Genomic DNA, 19,156 nt, shown 5'->3' with positions numbered 1-19,156 from the left:
GTGGCCGTGGCCGTGAATGAGGACATACTTACTATAAATTTAGGCCCGTCAGAATATATTGGGCCAGGACCGAGAAGATATCATAAAAGGTCCGAGGCCTGGAGCGGCAGTCAACGCTGAGGAATAGAATAGAGACTTTTCTTTTACAATAATAATAATATTTTAACTTGCGCGTTTTAACGAACCATTCCATCAAATCCTCAATTGCTTGAGATTCATATGCTGGGCTGACTGGCTGCTCATCTCCTGCTTTTGTCATCTTCTTTCTTCTCTCTGACTGAGGTAAAATCCGATTTGTAATTGACGCTGTAACGTGGTTGTTGATCGGAGATGGTTAAGGAGACGGAATACTACGACGTGCTTGGGGTGAGTCCTACGGCCACTGAGGCCGAGATCAAGAAAGCTTACTACATCAAGGTATTTCCCTAATTTGCTTGCCTTAGATCTCGTACATCCATGTTCTCTACTTCTGCTTTACATTTAGATTCTTCTATTTCTCTTTTTACTCACTATTGAAATTAATTTTCTATCCTTCTCCAGTCTATTTTTCTTCGCTTTAATCATGATATTGAATTGATTGACACCTCCTCTTATCTTCTCTTTCAATTGCAGGCACGGCAAGTTCATCCTGATAAAAACCCAAATGACCCTCTTGCAGCACAAAATTTTCAAGTAAGACACATACGCGTATTATAAATCATCCCAATCTTCTTATTTATATATATATATTTTTTCTCAAGGTTGACTATAATGTTATGCGACGATGCTATGGATGGTTACTAGTAGGCAGTCGACAATAAATTTATGATAACATGGGTGGGCTCGATACTTGCAGCTCTTGAAATTTTGTATTGGTACTGATTAATGATTATGTTGTTAGCCTGGTCTCCTTCGAATTTGCCTTTAGGCATCCAATGTTACATCTTAGATGGGTTTAGGATTGTGAGGTTTGAATAACTTGGTTATTATAACTTAGAAGTTGTAGAATTGTGATGTTTGTATAACTTGTTGGGATGTCCTGGTCCTTATCAAAATGACAATATCAGACCAAGGAGGCTCTTGCTATTGCGAATCAAGTCTTATGATAAAAATTGCTAAAGTATTAACGACTCATCCTTCCTTCATCCATTTTTTTTTTAAAATTCAGGTTTTGGGAGAGGCATACCAGGTTTTGAGTGATCCTGGCCAAAGGCAAGCCTATGATGCTTATGGAAAATCAGGAATCTCAACGTTAGTTTCTCTCTTAATCTGTTAATATATGAATTTCAAGTTTAATAGGATCTCGAACTATTCATGCATTATGCTTTCAGAAGATTATAATAATGACTGGTTTCTGAAATATTGTTGTTCTTCTGATATCTGCCCTCTCACTTCCTTTAAATTGCAGCGACGCAATTATTGATCCCGCCGCAATCTTCGCAATGCTTTTTGGTAGTGAACTTTTTGAGGACTACATAGGACAGCTTGCCATGGCATCAATGGCATCATTAGACATTTTCACGGAAGGGGAACAGTTTGATGCTAGGAAACTACAAGAGAAAATGAGGGTAAAATTTCTTAGCATTTCTCATCAGTTTCTTACAAGAGGGCAGAGGTCCATATAATGATTAGTGGAAACCGTATTGTTAGTTTTATCAATTTCAGCAATGATGGTAATTTGTGGAAAGATTTAAATAAACCTTTTTTAGAGTTCTTTTAGATGTGGGGCCTATATTGAACTTGATTAATTTGAACTATAGTTATAGTGTCTGTTAATAATTTGAATGAATTTGGAACAGCAAATCTATACATAGCCTCTAGTTGTTCAACAAATATATACATACGATCGTTAACCACAATCAACACAGGCAATAGTACTTGATGGATCCTTAGGTTCTGTATTTATTCTCCATACACCATGCAAGGATTGGTTTTGGAAATCAACATCTTTATATATTTGCATTCCATGGATGCTAAGTGATAATATCAACATACTGTGTAAACATGAGACAATATTAAGCTTCAATGTACTGATTTTTAACAATCAGTTAGTCGAGATGTTTTCTAAGAAATTTACAGATGCAATGGCGTGTTGGTTAAGGGGTGAACTTAACCTATCATAGCTCAAGTCCTGGGGCAGTAGACTCAAAAGAGTCTGAGTCATGGGATCACTTATTGATATATTATGTCATCTTGTGAATTTGAATTGTGTATTTGATTGTTAATATCCCCAATGAATTAAAATTATTTATGAGTTACATTACAAATGAGGTTTTTGTTCGCCCCTAATGTGATGTACAAAGCACTACAAGGGTTATGGTTTTGTCTTTTATACATTAATTGCCATTTTATGTTGTTTGAATTACTTCAAACAAAAGGTTGTTCAGAAAGAGAGAGAAGAAAAGCTTGTTCAAATATTGAAAGATCGACTCCACCAATATGTGCAAGGAAACAAAGAGGACTTCGTTAGTTTTGCTGAAGCTGAAGTATCGAGGCTCTCAAATGCAGGTAAGGTATATGTGTTATGATCTGGTTTTGCAATTGGGTTTGATTTATCTTCAATAGAGTTTGACGTGACTTGGTTAGAAATAGAATACAAAGGTACAACTATGTATTTTAGAAACGTCAGCTTAGAGTAAACATGTGAACATGTGGGCTAGTGGTAGAGTTGCAGTGGTGCAATCTAGAGGTCATAGATTCAAATTCCTGAAAACAGCCTTTCTACATATTATGTGGAGGTAAGGTCTGCGTACATGTTGCCTATCCCTGACCCACCCCACTGTAGGAGCCTTATGCACGAGAATTGTTTCCCTTTTTTTACCGATTTTTTTACTGACTTAGAGTAAACAAATTATGAAAACTGGACATAAAAGACTATGTTAATTTGTTGAAATCTTTAAATATCCTTGTGGGTTGTGGTCTCACCTAAGCTCCTATGATAGTAGTATCGTAGCTTTTCAATTTTAACTAATCAGATTTTCCAACCAGAATCAATCATCCATTTGCATGAGTCCCATGAATTTTTGAACATTCTAATTTAGTTGGAGTATGTTTGTCATACTGTGTTAGTTGGTCCCATGATAAACGTTGATTGCCTTATTGATTGCATGATCCGACATTTGTTCCCTATCAGAATTTTTCTCATAGCATGTAAATATTTAAGTTCTATCTATTTTTAATTAACTTTATGGTCTTCTTTTTCGCAGCCTATGGTGTTGACATGTTGAACACAATTGGTTATATATATGTGAGGCAGGCAGCTAAAGAGCTTGGAAAAAAGGCAATATATCTTGGTGTACCATTTGTTGCCGAATGGTTTAGAAACAAAGGTCACTTCATTAAATCTCAAGTAACAGCAGCTACAGGTTAGACGATGCTATAAGTCAACAATTTAAGTGGCCAATAACCATGTTTAGATTGTGCTCTTTTGTTCCTACTATGGTGAAATTATGCACCAGCACCTTTGTCAATTTTCAGGATTGGGCTATGCGCTGCCAATATAATATTGTTTTGGGTTTTCTTTTTCTTCTCCCATGTATGTGTATAAAGTATGTGAGATTCAAGCTGAAAATATTGGTTTCTGCTTTTGATATATTCTAGCTAGCCAGCTCATATATTTAAGCTTATGGTTTTGCCTGGGAACCTTAAGAACAGCCTGACTCTAGAACTACTTCTTTCTTATTTGCTTTTAGTTCATCAGTAAATTCTTTCGGGAAGGGTTCCTTGAATGTGTGTGTGTGTGGGTCACCATGTGCATGGCCGGTTATTGGAAATATTGGCTAAACTTATTAATATGCCTTTATTGTGTAGCAAGGTTGTTTACGGCCCTTCTGTTTGGACATTAATTATGATTGCATCTCGTTCACTGTATAACCTTTCTCTGTCTGCATGGTTTTATGAACAAGCTTTTAAATTTTTTTTGTCAGTTGTAGTTCTGGGGTGGATAGGAAGTTGATGCTAATAAAAGTGGATGAAAATAAATTTTGCACACATAAGGAAGCATATCTAAAGGCTAATGTTTCGCATTCTTTCTGGTGGTGTTAGGTGCTATTGCTCTAATCCAGCTCCAGGAAGATATGAAAAAGCAGCTAAGTGCAGAAGGAAACTATAGTGAGGAAGAGCTTGAAGAATACATGCAATCCCACAAGAAGTTAATGATTGACTCCCTGTGGAAGCTTAATGTTGCTGATATTGAAGCCACTCTTTCCCGTGTTTGCCAGATGGTTGTTATGCTAGTCCATTGTTGGCTTGCTCTGGATTAAATGCCAATTCCAAATTGTTTGGTCTTAATTAATGGTTTGTTTTAGGTCCTTCAAGACAACAATGCAAAGAAAGAAGAACTTCGTGCGCGGGCAAAGGGTTTAAAAACGCTTGGGAAAATATTCCAGGTGCAGTTTCTTGAAATTGTTTGGTATTTTGCCCTGAAGAATTCTGTTCAATTGGATGCATGACTTATTTTTGGGAATTATCTTGTACATAGAGGGCCAAATCAGCCAATGGAAATGAGAGTGAAACTGTGTTAAGTGGCAATTTACATAAACTGAACGGAAGTGAACGAACCTATGATGCTACCTCTCCCAGTGCGTCACCAAAATCTTCAAATCCTGAAGAGGCATCCTATAGTACAGTGGCACCACAGGTATGCTTATGTGCTCTGATTAAGCTTGTTACTTTTCAGCTTAAAACATGGACTGGATGCAGTCATTAGAACTATTTTTGTAGGCAGCCCACCATTTGACATCTTTATCGGTTAACGTGTGGAGCATATGGGTAAAAGCAATTACTGAAATCCTGTTGAAGGAGATCTCTGCTGATAATTACTAATGGGTTGGAAACTGTATTACCTTCTCCAATTTGAGCACTTGTTACCTATTTATTTATGATATTATAAATCTAAGGAGATCTAATGGAGAATTAAAAGTCATTTGTGATATACGAGTGATTTTCTTTATGAGAGAAAAGTGGCTGCTAAAGTACTTGGAGTAAAAAGGACAGTTTGGTTTTTATCATTTATTCGTGCTTTCTTCTTCTTTTCTTCTCCTCTTACTGGGAAGGGAAGAAAAGAACAAGTGGGGGGATCAGTTACACATCTGATTACCTTTTATTTCGTCTATATCATGGAATTGTTGTCTTTCTTGCATTAGTTTTTCTTCTTCAATTTGACCCTTTTGAAACTCTTGGACATTTTAGAGCCCCTATGTCGAAGCCCCCCCACAAATCGTGGGTGCTCAGTTTAACTGTAACTTCCCAATGCCAACTGCACCACCTGGCGCCCAGAGACATCCCTCAATGGGCAGGGATTGAAGGAGGAGAAGCATCGCCCCATCAATGGAAGCTTGTAGCATAGATAGTGTCATGTTTTACAGCCTTGCAGGTGCATTTTGGGGGGTGGGGGGGAGGTTTAGTTCTCAATTTACTGAATCAGTGTTCATCCTCAGAAGATCTGGACATCACATCTCAACCTCACCTGCGAGAGAGCAGGCATATTGTAATGTTGTTTATGAAAGAAAAGATATTTGTATAACGTGGATGACGAGAGACCAGAGAAGTAGGGTTGTTGTCTTGAGGTCCTACACTGGGCCTGCCTTGCCATTGGAATGAACGTTACTGCAATTTTTTTTTCTTCTTTATGCTTGTGATTTGGTTGCACATGTGTATATTTAGGGTCGGGCTTTTGGTTGGATTTCTTTTGTCTAAAATACCTGTATTATTGATTCTTAAGCAGACAAAACAAACATGATTGCAGCATATGATTTGTTCGTGGTGTCTATTTCTTGTGTATTTTACCTTTTTGTGCATCATGCAAGATCAAATCGAGATGTGTCACAAATCCTTGTCTCTATACATATCAATAATATTGTCCGTTTTGGGTTATTCGACAATTCGGTTATCATGAATACATTCAATTTCGTTTTGGATTATTCGATTTTCGTGGATATATCTGACTTATACGGTAGCCTGGTTATGTGTCGAAAGCCAATTTACTAGGCAAGGAAAATGTCTCATTATTAAAGTAGGGGGCAGGTTTAACTTTATAAACTACACTTGATTGATTGGGTCTTCCAACCGATGTGAGATTCTTAGGAAGATAAATATTAATGAAAATGAGAAGTGAAAGGTGGTAGTTTTTGTCTTTTGGAACGTCTAATTATACATTAGAGACCCTCAAACATTAGAGACCCTCAAAAGTCTCTCAAATCTATGTGACATTAAAATAACCACTGATTAAAAATAAACATGTAGGGTTCACTTCACATTCAACATTCCACATTAAATGAGGGTCTTTTGGGGGGTCACTTTTTGAAGGTCTTAAGCATTATCCTTATATATACTCACCCTTCATATGAGGGACAACAAGGGATGTGGAGCGGATTTGAGTAGTCCATTGCATTATTTTTAGGTGTGATTTTGACTAAACATTAGGGAAGTTGTTCTTCTCTTTGAAATTGTTCTGATATAGTATTATATAAATATGACATATATAATTACATAAATAAATGCACATGTGAAAACGAAAGTAGAAGGAAACCACAACGAAGATGAAGAATTTGATCCGTTGAATTAAATGGTCTCATACATAGTGGAAATAAACGTGTTTTGCCATTTAAAAATTGGGTTAATATCATTTTTACACACCGAAAGATAATCAGTATTTCAATTTGTATATCGTTGTGTAAAATGTTTCAATTTGGTCACTCAATGATAAAATTATTTCTCGGATAGATTTTTTCACTCTGGGACAGTCAAACTACACATGCCACAATCAATATTTGGACAATCAATGTGTCACAAAATGAGAAAATTTATTCAAGAGATCAAATTGAAACAATTTTATCATTGAATGATCATATTAAAACATTTTAAATAATAATGTGTAAATTAAAATATTAATTATTTTTTGGTGTGTAAGAGTGATATTAACCGAATGAGAATTTAAGGAAGGTGGACCGACCACAAAGAAACGCTTCGTTTAACGGAAAAAGGACAGAGTAGAAGCCTCAAAATAAAGCAAAGGTAGGACAAAAACAAAAAACAAAATAAACAAAGCGAGGCAAAGAAAGATCAAAGAAGCAAGGAACCCCGTCGGCATCATCCCATCCCGTAACAGAGAGAGCCGGTCGATAGTATTGTCTGCTCTCCTTCCTTTACAAACCAAATCTTATTTATATTCATCCATTTGTTTAATTTCTTAAATTATATCTCCTTCCCTCCTCCTCCTCCTCCTCCTCCTGGCCGGGCCGAGTTGTTCCGTTTTGCTTGTCGGTTACCACGAGCGAAATAGACATACCTACATACATACACTAACTACACGAATACGTATATACTCGCCCCTGTCCTTCATTTAACCTAACTGACATTCATTTCAAACTGATCCTTCCTTCTTCTCCTAATTTTCCTCCTAATTTTTTAGTTTTGGGAACAGTAGATCTGATCTGCTGTTTGGCAATTCTATTCATCTTGCGCTGCATGTGTTTGAATCTTTGTTGTGCTCTAGTGTCTCAATAACGAATCTGGATCTTGTCCTTTTCACTCTGCAATTCCGGTTATAGAGAGGCATAATATCGACGGAGAGTACTAAATGGAAGACGAGAAGAAAAAGACGGTGGTCTCGGATGTAGGTGCATGGGCCATGAATGTCGTGAGCTCCGTCGGAATCATTATGGCCAATAAGCAGCTCATGTCGGCGAATGGTTATGCGTTTACTTTCGGTATGTTCTCTCGCCCTCAGATCTGACATATCTTCTCCGCATTTGCTCTAGCACCGTCATGTCTTGTTAAATCACTGATTCCGAGAAAATATAGCTTCATTTAGCAATAATTCGCTTGATCTGGTGATATATTTAGTGTTAATGAGATGTGATTTTTTTCCCACAGCCACGACATTGACGGGGTTCCACTTTGCCGTAACTGCCCTAGTTGGTCTGGTCTCAAACGCGACTGGGTTGTCGGCATCAAAGCATGTGCCAATGTGGGAGCTTCTCTGGTTCTCCATTGTTGCTAATATGTCTATCACTGGGATGAACTTGAGCCTGATGCTAAATTCTGTTGGATTCTATCAGGTATGACTTGACCCCAAATGTTATAGATAGCTTTCCCAATTCAAAAACTGAATAAATGAATGTATGAAATAGAAGCAACTAATGTTAGTGCTCCCATTGCATTTATGTCATAGATTTCAAAACTCAGCATGATTCCCGTGGTTTGTGTGATGGAATGGATTCTCCACAACAAACACTACTCGAGAGAAGTGAAAATGGCAGTTATTGTTGTTGTTATTGGTGTTGGAGTGTGCACTGTGACCGACGTCAAAGTTAATGCCAAAGGTTTCATATGTGCTTGTGTAGCAGTTCTTTCGACTTCATTGCAACAAATTGTGAGTATCTGGTGATTTTTCCACTTCTATTACATTTCCTGTTTGGGGTGTACTTTTCAGGCTGAATTAAAAATTAGTTGCTACATTGGCTTTGTAATGTCTTTTCCAATTGACTTCTTTGGTGAGCAGCTGCATTTTTGTTTTAGTGATTTCTAAACTGGCTCCATTTATTGGTCATTTGCTTCTCCTGAGGTCAACTGCATTTTCGTTTATTGAGCACTTCACTGTCATTCGTATATGTTTTCTAAATTACTAGTATTGAGTCGATTTAATGTATCCTGTGAGAAAGTCCCAGGTGTTTAGTGGCAGTTATTCACAGATCTGTGGAACTAATTGTTTCTAGCCAAATTGCACAACAATTAGATTTACAGCATTGTTTGGGCATTTAATAGTGGGCGTGGTAACAATTGGAGCAAGTGAGAAATTTGTTTCAATGCTGTAGGACTAATCTCTTGTGGTGTTCTTATATACAACAAGAATTACTTGGTCAAAATTTAGATACCAACCAATGGGATTGACTCTTACTACATTTGTGATTATCAATAAGTTACTTGCATCATATTGATACATTTTTGCATTTTTTTATTATATGTTTCTATTCACGTGTTTTTTGTATTTTCATTTGTATTGAAACTGGAAATTCCTGGGAGAGCAGCCTCTCTACGGTGAGGGGATAAGGCTATGTAGATCTTTCCCTTCCCCAATCCCGCGTCAACTGCAAGATCATTGTACCGGGGAGTTGTTTATCTTTAGCAGACATAGCTGACAGTTTTGGGTTGAAAGATTTTGTACATTATTGTACCAGGGAGTTGTTTATCTTTAACTGAAGTGGGTGACATGGGTTACAGTTTTGGGCTGAAGGATTTTGTAGAATTACTTCCCAATACCAACTTGGCCTCTATAGAGTGTGTTCTTTTTTTCTCTGTTCTGAATCAAATAGAGTTTAGGTTGGGATTTTTGAAATTGTATTCTATGTGTTGCAGTGGAAAAGAACCATAAAAAAGTAATTAAATTAACACTATAATAGAGTTATGGATTGCATGTGATGATTACTGCATCAAAGTTGTCTTCCTCCTTGGAAACTGCTACTTTTAAGAGTTTCAGCGCAAAGCAGTCTGATGCTTATCTTTTCAAGGAGATCTGTAATATCTGGAAGGAACCATCTGAGTTTGATTTAGAGTGGAAATTAGTTCAGGTTTAAGTTCTAAATGACAACATTGAGATTAGAATTATGCTAAAGGATTTGATAGTCTCTTTTATAGAGTGTCTAGAACTATATCTATGTATACTTTCCCATTTAATGCTTCATGTAGCATATTTTGATATGTTGCCTGATTTCTTTCTTTGTGGAACAGTCTATAGGTTCCTTACAGAAGAAATACTCAATTGGATCTTTTGAATTGCTGAGCAAGACCGCTCCAATTCAAGCACTCTCTCTACTCGTTCTTGGTCCTTTTGTTGACTACTACCTTAGTGGCAAATTTATAACAACTTATAAGATGTCTTCTGGCGCAATTGTAAGCATTCACATTTTTTTCTCATTGTTATTCAGTTTGTTTATTTCTTTATTGCATCCATGAATTGTTTACGAACCATAACAACTTTTATATGCAGTTGTTTATACTTCTTTCATGTTGCCTGGCTGTTTTCTGCAATATGAGCCAATATCTCTGCATTGGACGATTCTCAGCAGTATCCTTCCAGGTTTTAGGTCACATGAAAACTGTGTGTGTTCTCACGTTGGGGTGGCTGCTGTTTGATTCTGAGCTGACGTTCAAGAACATAATGGGAATGACTATTGCTGTTGTCGGCATGGTAATTTACAGTTGGGCTGTGGAGGTTGGAAAGAACTCGAGCACCAAGAACTTACCTCCCATGAAGCATAGTTTGACTGAAGAGGAAATTAAACTTCTGAAAGCAGGAGTAGAAGACATTTCTGTGAAGGACGTCGAGCTTGGTCAGTCCAAAGGATAGATATACGTATTTTTGGCAGTAAAACAGGTATTTTCAATTGTTTCCTTTCCTCCTCATCTTAGCTGCTGTATCTTTTATCTATTTATGTGGATGCATGTTGCTCATTATCTGCTGGCCTCCTCACGTATTTATTTTAGAAATTATGTTCTATGTTATCAGAATTTTTTCTGTTGTGTATCTGGAAGAGTTTGTAATGAAATTGTGATGGGAAATGATATAGTAACATTCATATTTTAGTTGGAAGATCTTAACACGCATTATTGGATCTGTCACCAGTTAACTTTGTCTACACTTTCAGTCTTTCACATTCTATCAAAAGTGGTTGTAATTTGATGTTCCATAGATTGACGGGACCAGTGGTTGTGAGACACAGGTGGTTTTCGGTGAGATCTTGACGTGGGAACACTGCCAATAAGGCAAGAATGTTCATGACATTTTGGCACCCCATAGTTGTTTGAAATGAACACTCTTTATAATCCCCGCCACGAGTTATCTCCTTGCATCAATTGGAATACTTGGCAACTCTGGAATCATGATCTTTTTTTTTTCTATAATAGAGCACTTGGATAAGCCATAAAAGGCCTCACATGTTTGTAATGTCAATCTTGATTTTCGTATGACCGACCGGTAGTGTAAGATCTGTGCTCAATGGCGGGTTCTGTGTTAAACTGGGGAACGGGGAAGAATCTTTTTCCCCTGATTTCTGAAACCGAGCCTCTTCCGATCACTTTACTTCAGCCATTGGTCATGGAACAGGCAAGCTATCATTTGGGGTGGTGGTTACCTTTTGCTGTGTTGTATCACATCCTTCGTTTCTGAGTTTTAATCCTATCTAATGTCAACTCTAAGATGGTTGGGAAGCAATGGATGGGGGACCCCCTCCAAACAAACAAAATCTGAATCTGATAAAGCCAATCTACCAAGGGAAGCCAATGCATCAGCCACCGAATTTTGGCGTCTCGGACAATAGAAATTTGCAAACCGATAAACCCAACTCAGACCTGATATCTTCGAGCACAAACCTCAAGGATGTTAGATGGGGAGAGTTGGTCCGACAAGCAGAAATCACAGCGAGGGAGTCAGCCTCCGGGATGAAATTCCGCGAACTCGTAATTGCAGGCTAGTTGGACACCAAAAAGAGACGCAAGAGCTTCGATAATCAAAGGACCCCTGCAGGCCTAACCCGCCTATAAGCAGATAAGATAAACTTGCCGCTACTGTCCCGAATAACCGCACCTACTCCAGCCCAGGCCTCTCCAAGAACCATCCACATTAACCTTAAAAAAACTAGTCGGTGGCCGAGTCCAGCTAGAAATGGAAGGATTAGGGGGGGCCCGTTGCTGAATAGCTGGAGAAATCTGGCAAGCTTTGAAATCATTCATCAAATTGTTAGCCACTAGGATGATCTGAGAAGGGTGCCAAAGAGATTCCCCGTGAACTACTCTATTCCTAGCCACCTAAATATGATATAACAAGCAGAAAAATCTAGCTAAATCCACTAGGGGAAAAACCTCAAAACATCGGCTCAACCATGAAGGTAATGTCCGCACCGGCAATGATAAAATCCTATGAGCAAATTGACAGTGGTCCCATATGCCATTCAAGAACTCACAATTATGTGTGGGCAGCCCCGCTTGCATGAATATCAAGTTAAAGCAGGTTATTTATTGGTTCTTTAAACTAAGGTTCACATTTGATTGCTTCAGTAGATCGAGAGAACTTGTTGCCAATGTACTGTTGTGGTGAATCTTCTAGTGCAAAATGAAGTTTTCCGGGTTAAATAAACTTGTCGTCATTGAAAGATAGGTCATGTTCCTACTCCGTCTCCCAATTTCAAAATGTTTCAAAGTGAGTGACCTACAGTTCAAATTTATCTCAATTTGGTCACTTGACAGATTTCACCAATTTCGGTCTATCAACCGGCCTACATGGCGAGTTGACAATGTTGTCATGCAAAAAATGCAAATTAATATGAAAAAAAGAAAGAAAGAAAGGAGAACGCCTGCTAAATATATCTTTGCATGTAATGTGCTGCAGTGGTGGGATTAGAGGAATTTAGGAGATGAAGAAGGTGCAAGAAGAGATCAAGCTCACATGCAATCCTCAGGGCTCCAGTGTAAGAGTAGCCGAACTTTTCCTTGGAGAGGCGAAGGAGGTTCTCAAATAGAGGATGGTTCAGGTAATTGGCCTCTATCTCCAGCTTGCACAAGTCTTTCCCTACCACGTACAGGCGAACGTACCCTTTGCGGACACCCGAGTACTCCTCATCAGCTTCCTTAGACGATAGGAAGCTCTTGGTTCCAAAGCGCCATAGCTTCTTCACAATGCCGCCTCCCATCAATCTCTTTCTGATTTGATTAGTTTATAAGCTGAATGTTCTTGCTCGATCTGGTTTGTTTGGTTGCTTGCTCTTGTGGTCTTAATTTGCATGACGACCTGAATCCAATACTGAACAAGAAATATATTTATAGAGGATGATCGATGGTCAAGCTAACCCAATATAAAAAGAAAAAAAGAGAGAGAAATGAATTGGAGGTGGCGCCGCGGAAGTTAGTTGGCTTGGGCCCTCTCCCCTCTTCTCTATATTTGAGCAACGGATATAGAAGAAGAGAGTACAGGCATATGGCACTAATTATCATTGCCGCTAAGAAGACTTGATAATTTTATTGAAGTCAAGGCCAGCTCGGAACCGCGTTTAAAGCGGGAAGCATCGAAGGAAGTACGTCTGCAAAAGCTCAATTATTGATCACTCCATGTCCATGGTCAATCCTTAGAAGTTAGAGGTGCCATCAAATAGGGGTAGCAAAAAAAAATCAAACAATACTGTCATGTTTATGAAATATTTATATGTTTGGATTCTAATATGGATTTGATTTCGGACGCTCTTCATTGAACAAACCTCGATTGGTTTAAATTCGGACAAGTAAATCAAACAATAACATAATCCGAGTTACGGTCCAGACAAGTAAATTAGACAATATTTTTTGTGTTTGGACCCGAACCCAGTTTTAAACTGGACAAAATTTTTGTGATTAGACTCGGATTTCGAACAAAAAATTTATGTTCAAAAATTTAGTTTAATCCGGATCAGACGAATTCGATAATCTAGACTGTACATAGTTTTACGACCCCTACCATCAAAGCCACAACCTGAAGCCCATCACCCACCGAAAATAGCATTACTCATACAATTTGATTTTACTTAATTTTTTTAATTACAAGGGAAGGGAATGAGGAGGCTTAAACTCGATACCTCTATGAGATACCACACGTATTGATGAAGATACAGCTTCAACAATTTATTTATTTATTTTTCTTGTAAAGTAGGTGCAGGAACAAAACAATACTACAGTAATTAAATTGAAAATTTAGTCCGATAATCAATGAAGGAAAAAAAGTCATGGGTTGGGCCGAAGTCATTTCCTATTGTCAACGAAGGAAAAAAGTCCAAAAGTAATGGGAAAAAATTCCAAAAGTAATGGGTTGGGCTGAAGTCATAGTAATGGGTTGGGCCGAAGCCATTTCTGGGAATGAAAGCCTACGCCTGCTGGTTGGGTTGGGCATTGTAATATTCTAGACAAAATACAGGAGTTCGCAGATGATGGGGAAGCCGGGAAGGTAGGCGAAGTCTTAGAACTAGTTGTCTAGTACTAGTCTGCTGGAGCAGAGAAGAAGACGACGAAGAGTGATCGGACCGGTGGAGTTAGAAAATATGGCGCGGGAGCAGGAGGAGGAAGATATGGACTCCTTGTTCGAGGGGATGGAATTGTTCACGCCCTCCCAAACGGTGAACGACGACCCACAGCACTCCTCCCCTCTGGACGAGAACCTCTTCTCCAACCTCACTATTGTTACTTCGAATCCGACCACTTCAACCACTAGTATCCCTTCTCAATCTCAATCTGACGATCCAATCCCTATATCAACACCGGCAACTGTGACTACCGCGACAGCCATCTCGCGGAATATTTCCAGGAAGAAGAAGAGAGCTGCCGGCCTCAGAATTGGATTTGGGAGAGATTCCCGCCTGTCATCAGATCTTCCGTCTGACGACCACGATGATACCACTATACGGTTTCACGAGGACGAAAAGGATGCTCGTCTAACCTCGTCGTCTGATGATCTGCCTTCTCACGACCACGAAGGTATTAATTTACGGTCTCACAACGAGGAGAACGATGGTAGTGTAGACGAAGACGATAATGGGACCGAATTCGAGCATATAAAGGCCCAGATTCACGAGAAGCTCAACCGGGCTCGGAATTTGGTTGCCTCAGCTTCCGCTGCCCGCAAGGATTCCGTTAAGAGGAGAAGAAAGGTGGTCCAGAACGTGAATTTGGCGTCCCAAAAGCACAGGGAGCTCGAGCTTCAGTTGGAGGACGCCTGTGAGGCCGAAGATTTTGAGAAGGCCGAAAGGATCAGCGATAGCCTTGCAGCTGCTGAGAAGGAGAAGCAACTCTTGCTCAATACGCTTAGAGATGCTGATGCAGATTGCGATTCCATAGAAAATAAGATGCAGGAGGCTCTCCAGTTCCAACTTGATGCGGAGCAAGAGTCTGCTTTTCTGCTTCAGAATTTTGCTACGGTAATTACCCTACATTCTCAATCTCTGTAACTCCATGAAGCCTATTCGCTCTTCATGGCCAGCTTCTTCTTTGATATGTTAGATATGCTGTAGTTATTCTCAGGCATACATTCAACTTCAATCTAATTGCTTTAGCAAGCGTCTTTTGTTGGTAAGTGTTCCTGTTGTATAAACAGCAAAATTCAAATGGAGAAATTTAGATATGCTTGCAAACTAAATTCTCATCAGCTTCTTCAGTTGGATAAATGATAAATCTAGTTCATCTGTCTCTTCATCATTATCTCCGTATCCTTAGGAGCTTAACTTTCTTCAGCTGTAAATATTCTCGAGTCTCATTAAGGATTGGCATCCAAAAAACAGAGCGTAAAAATTGTAATGGCAGCTAATAGTGACTCTAGACTCATTGGTGTTGTCTGCTGCCACTGACATCAGTCTACGACGTTCATAATTAACGTGCAGTCTGTTTGATGCTAGATTTTTGTCCCTCTATCTCAAACAATTGTCGAGTCCTCCAATTTGTGTTTTAACTTATTGGTTTCTTGCATCTATAAAAGTAGGAATTACAATCACGGACGCCTATAGTTCAACTGAACAGGTATTACCTTGTCTTGGGCAATCCACATCACATCCTGTATTATGTTACCCCAGTGCTTCTGTTTTCTCTCTTACAGAAGCCTAAATTACTTGGGGTTTTATGAAGATCTGGCAATTGACTTACTAATTTCATAGTGTGACTCAATTACTTCTTTACACGTCAGTTTCCTTCTCACTTGTACAACAGGGGTATGGACTGATACTTTTTACCAGGTTCAGAAGCCATTACTCCTGAAAGATCATAATGATTCTTGGCACAATGAACTTGTAGTGCTTGCTCAAAAGCCAAGAAAGGGAGTTGCAATGTCCTTGATAAGATGCCATATGTCTCACTTCGTTAGTTTGATCACTGTATTAAGCCTAGAAAACACAAACACTTCAAAGGCTAGAATTTTTAAAATGGAGGCAAGCAAAACCTTTGGTAACTCTTTCAATGTTGCTTCAGAAATATATAACGTCAGAAAAATCCTCAAACCTTGATTCAAGCAAAGGCTAAAGTTTTTGACTCTTTTTTTTCTTCACCAGGATGCTGCAAATAATGCAGATTTAGTGTTGAAAAATGCAGAGGGGATGTCTTCGATAGAAATGGATGAATGGTTTTCATCAACTGAAGCACTGGAAGGCAAGAAGATAGAATTAGAAATTGAATCTCATTTAATTTCTGAAGCTCGTGATGTACTGAATGATTCAATTGAGCCTTCAATTGAAGACCATAGAAGAGAGAAAGAGATCCTCTATCAGAAAAAGGAGACACTTACTGTTGAGCTGCAGAAACTGCTTGCTTTAGTAAAGGAGAAAGAAAAGGAGATATCGGAAAATGACTCTACTATAAAAGCAGTGGAGGAAAGGATTGCTGATATTGTCTCTGGTTTTCAGGAGATGCAGTCGAGCATTGATGATAAGTACAATAAATTACAATCTGGCCTTTCTCAGTTGCACTTGGAGAGTGATGATCTGTCCACCAAAAAGAAGAAAATTGATGAGTTCCTCAGTGAGGAAGACATCAGGGGAGAAAAGCTTAGGGAACTTGCCAGAATTTCTGCGGATGAAGCGAAAACTTATGAGGCAGTTGTTGATCTGAGGAAAAACTTGATGAAGTCCATTCTGAAGTCAAGGGAACATAAAACAAGACTTGCAAAGTCTGAGGAGAGGCTTTCTGAGGATTTAGAAATGCTCCGACATGAGGTTTCTGCTGCAAGAGCTTCACTGCAGGTTAATTTTTTTCTCAACTATTTCTTTGCTTTTAAAAAAAATTCCAAGGCCACTATAAATTATGATGTTTATCTTACCTCATTTAGTTCTAATTATCATTCCCATATTAATCTGTAACCCAAGCAGATATCTCCCGATGAAATGGGCATGTGTAACTTCTTACCTTGGCAACCTAGAAGAATGTACTCTTTTTAGGTTTATGAATTATCCAGAAACTAAGTACAGCCTGTATTGAAAGCATGGAACCTTATGATCATTGTTTGCAAATATGGCATGAGTTGATCGCTTTTGCTGGGCGATGCAAATTGCGATTTTCCAGTCTCGATGTGGTCAACTAAATATATGAACTTCGCTTGAATTCCAACTCTGTTTTCTTACCCAAAGACTTGTTTGCTTTGGGAAATGTCAGACTTTCCTATCAAAAGAATCCATGAAAATTTTCCTTGACTTTCCTTGTTAGGCTACAAATTTTCCTTATGACTTACTTTTGTAGTCATGCTATAATTAACTTTATTTCTTTTTCGAGGACATGTTTGCTTTGAGGTTTCAAAACCGCTTGCTTGAGAGTTGGACCCAAGGGGTTTTTGTTTGATTCAACCACCAAACCCCTCCTTGATGGGACTTGGGAGTTATTTTACCACCCGAGTTGGTGGATTTCAGAAGAGAGACAAAGTTAATGAAAATTATGTTCCTCTATTTCACCCTTTCAAAACCTTATTTTCTTCACATTTCAAAAGCACTTGGGTAAAGGCATTTACGTAATTCACTATTTGGAATAATACCCAACCCTCCACTTACTCTCCTTCCAAGCAAGGTTGAAATTCCTCCCCACCACACCTTCCCCTCACTCCCAATCATGGTTACTAAACCCCCCAAACCCCTTAGTTTGAGAAACCTGTGAAACCCTTCCTCCAAAACTCCCATGCGAGCCCTAAATCTTAGTAAACTAAGGCATATCGAGTTTGGCTCAGTGGTAGAGAACTATGTATCTGTTTTTATGGTGAACTGCCAAGTGTTTTACTCTTGATTAGAGTGAATATATAACCTGTCAATAGATTCTATGGATGGATTATTCTATTTTTAGCACCTGTGTTGAAATTTTCATCTTCAGGCATGGATCAACGTGAGAAGCGAATGATATTCCTTCATTTTCACACTTCCTTTATCTCAAAGTTCAAGTGGCAGAAATGTGTTCATTTCCAATTTGCTTAACCACCCATTTTTTCCTCTGTTGTCGTGACTCTCTTTCACCTTTCCTAGGAGCTGTCTTCAACTAAGTCAAGCATCCAGCAAAATATAGCATCCTTTAAGCAAAAAATTCTCTTCATAGACAAGAGAGTTCCAGAGCTGGAGACAGAAAAAAAGGTTGCTGCCACTGCCAGAAACTTCAAGGAAGCTGCTAGAATAGCTGCTGAGGCCAAGAAACTGAGCTTTGAAAAGGAAGGCGTACAGATTGACATGGAGAAAGCCCTAATAGAGCTAGAGAAGCTTGAGGACGATATTAAAAACACTATAAGTAAGTTGCAGGAGACTGAGGGACTTATTTTGTCCAAAGAAAAAGAGTTGGCAAAAGCTAGATTCCAGAGGTTACTTTTAATTGCCGGGGCTGCTATAGCTGAAAGATCTGCTGCTCTAGAGTTGGGTGACACTGAAGAAGCTAACCTTCTATTGGCAGAGGCTGAAGAAGCCAAGTCGGAAGCCAAAAAGCTTCAACCGAGTTATAATTTTAGCGAGGAGGAGCTTGTGTATTTACCGAGACATTTCATTTCCATGGAACTTGTATCCAATCTTGCCAGAGACCAGTTGGCAGAATTGGCAACTTCTGTCTCTGCAGATGATTAAGCAGCAAAGAATTCTCTGGGGATTTACGGATAGGCCGTGGGAGATTTATCGGCTGCAAATAGCATCCTAATCACTGGACATCTTAAGAATGCTAAAACAACTCAAAAAATGTGGAGAAAGAGTGCAAAAGTGACTGGTATTCTCATCTCCTCTTTCCGATATATGATTCTTCCAGCTTTGATTCCTTTAACAAGATGTCCTATATATGAATAAAATTTACTTTTTACATGTTATATTTTGTGAGCATGGTTGATTCAGCTTCCCCATCTTTGCTTTTTTTTTTTCTTTCTTTTTTTTTACAAGTCGGCTTGCTTGTTTGCTAAATTAATTGTCTGGTTCTGTAATCATTATTGAGTATTATATGCTGACATTAAGTCCACTAGTTTGTTTGATTTTATCCGATGTTGATGTCTCTGAGAGGACTTGAATTTGTTTAATTAGTTGATGTTGGCTTCAAGTTTCTCTCCCTCGCATTTCTTCTCATCCCCCAACCATCTCGCATTTCTTCGGGAGCTTGGATAAAAAAAAAATACGAAAGTCTGGAAAGGCAAGCTCGTTAATCGCGGACGATCTACATACAAACTTATAAATTAGTT

At 38.7% G+C, this 19,156-nt stretch overlaps 3 protein-coding genes across 3 annotated transcripts; all 3 read left to right on the top strand.

The window, feature by feature from the left end:
- Positions 1-186: 186 nt before the first annotated feature.
- LOC120011137 (chaperone protein dnaJ 10-like) lies at positions 187-5,749 on the top strand. Its single transcript, XM_038862197.1, has 10 exons — positions 187-417; positions 613-672; positions 1,148-1,230; positions 1,388-1,547; positions 2,358-2,487; positions 3,186-3,344; positions 4,024-4,202; positions 4,287-4,367; positions 4,460-4,618; positions 5,170-5,749. The coding sequence occupies exons 1-10, from the start codon at positions 331-333 to the stop codon at positions 5,281-5,283; spliced, it is 1,212 nt and encodes a 403-aa protein (XP_038718125.1). The 5' UTR covers positions 187-330; the 3' UTR covers positions 5,284-5,749.
- A 1,245-nt stretch (positions 5,750-6,994) lies between these two features.
- Positions 6,995-10,602, top strand: LOC120011250 (UDP-rhamnose/UDP-galactose transporter 2). The gene is made up of 5 exons (XM_038862320.1): positions 6,995-7,688; positions 7,855-8,039; positions 8,153-8,353; positions 9,709-9,870; positions 9,968-10,602. Exons 1-5 carry the CDS (start codon positions 7,559-7,561, stop codon positions 10,325-10,327), a joined length of 1,038 nt encoding a protein of 345 aa, XP_038718248.1. The 5' UTR covers positions 6,995-7,558; the 3' UTR covers positions 10,328-10,602.
- A 3,298-nt stretch (positions 10,603-13,900) lies between these two features.
- Positions 13,901-18,828, top strand: LOC120010878 (synaptonemal complex protein 1). The gene is made up of 3 exons (XM_038861783.1): positions 13,901-14,912; positions 16,032-16,718; positions 17,979-18,828. The coding sequence occupies exons 1-3, from the start codon at positions 14,040-14,042 to the stop codon at positions 18,558-18,560; spliced, it is 2,142 nt and encodes a 713-aa protein (XP_038717711.1). The 5' UTR covers positions 13,901-14,039; the 3' UTR covers positions 18,561-18,828.
- The last annotated feature ends 328 nt before the right edge of the window (positions 18,829-19,156 follow it).

Source organism: Tripterygium wilfordii, chromosome 12, assembly GCF_013401445.1.
Source record: "Tripterygium wilfordii isolate XIE 37 chromosome 12, ASM1340144v1, whole genome shotgun sequence".
NCBI lineage: Eukaryota > Viridiplantae > Streptophyta > Magnoliopsida > Celastrales > Celastraceae > Tripterygium > Tripterygium wilfordii.
This window is presented reverse-complemented; position numbering and strand designations above follow the sequence as displayed.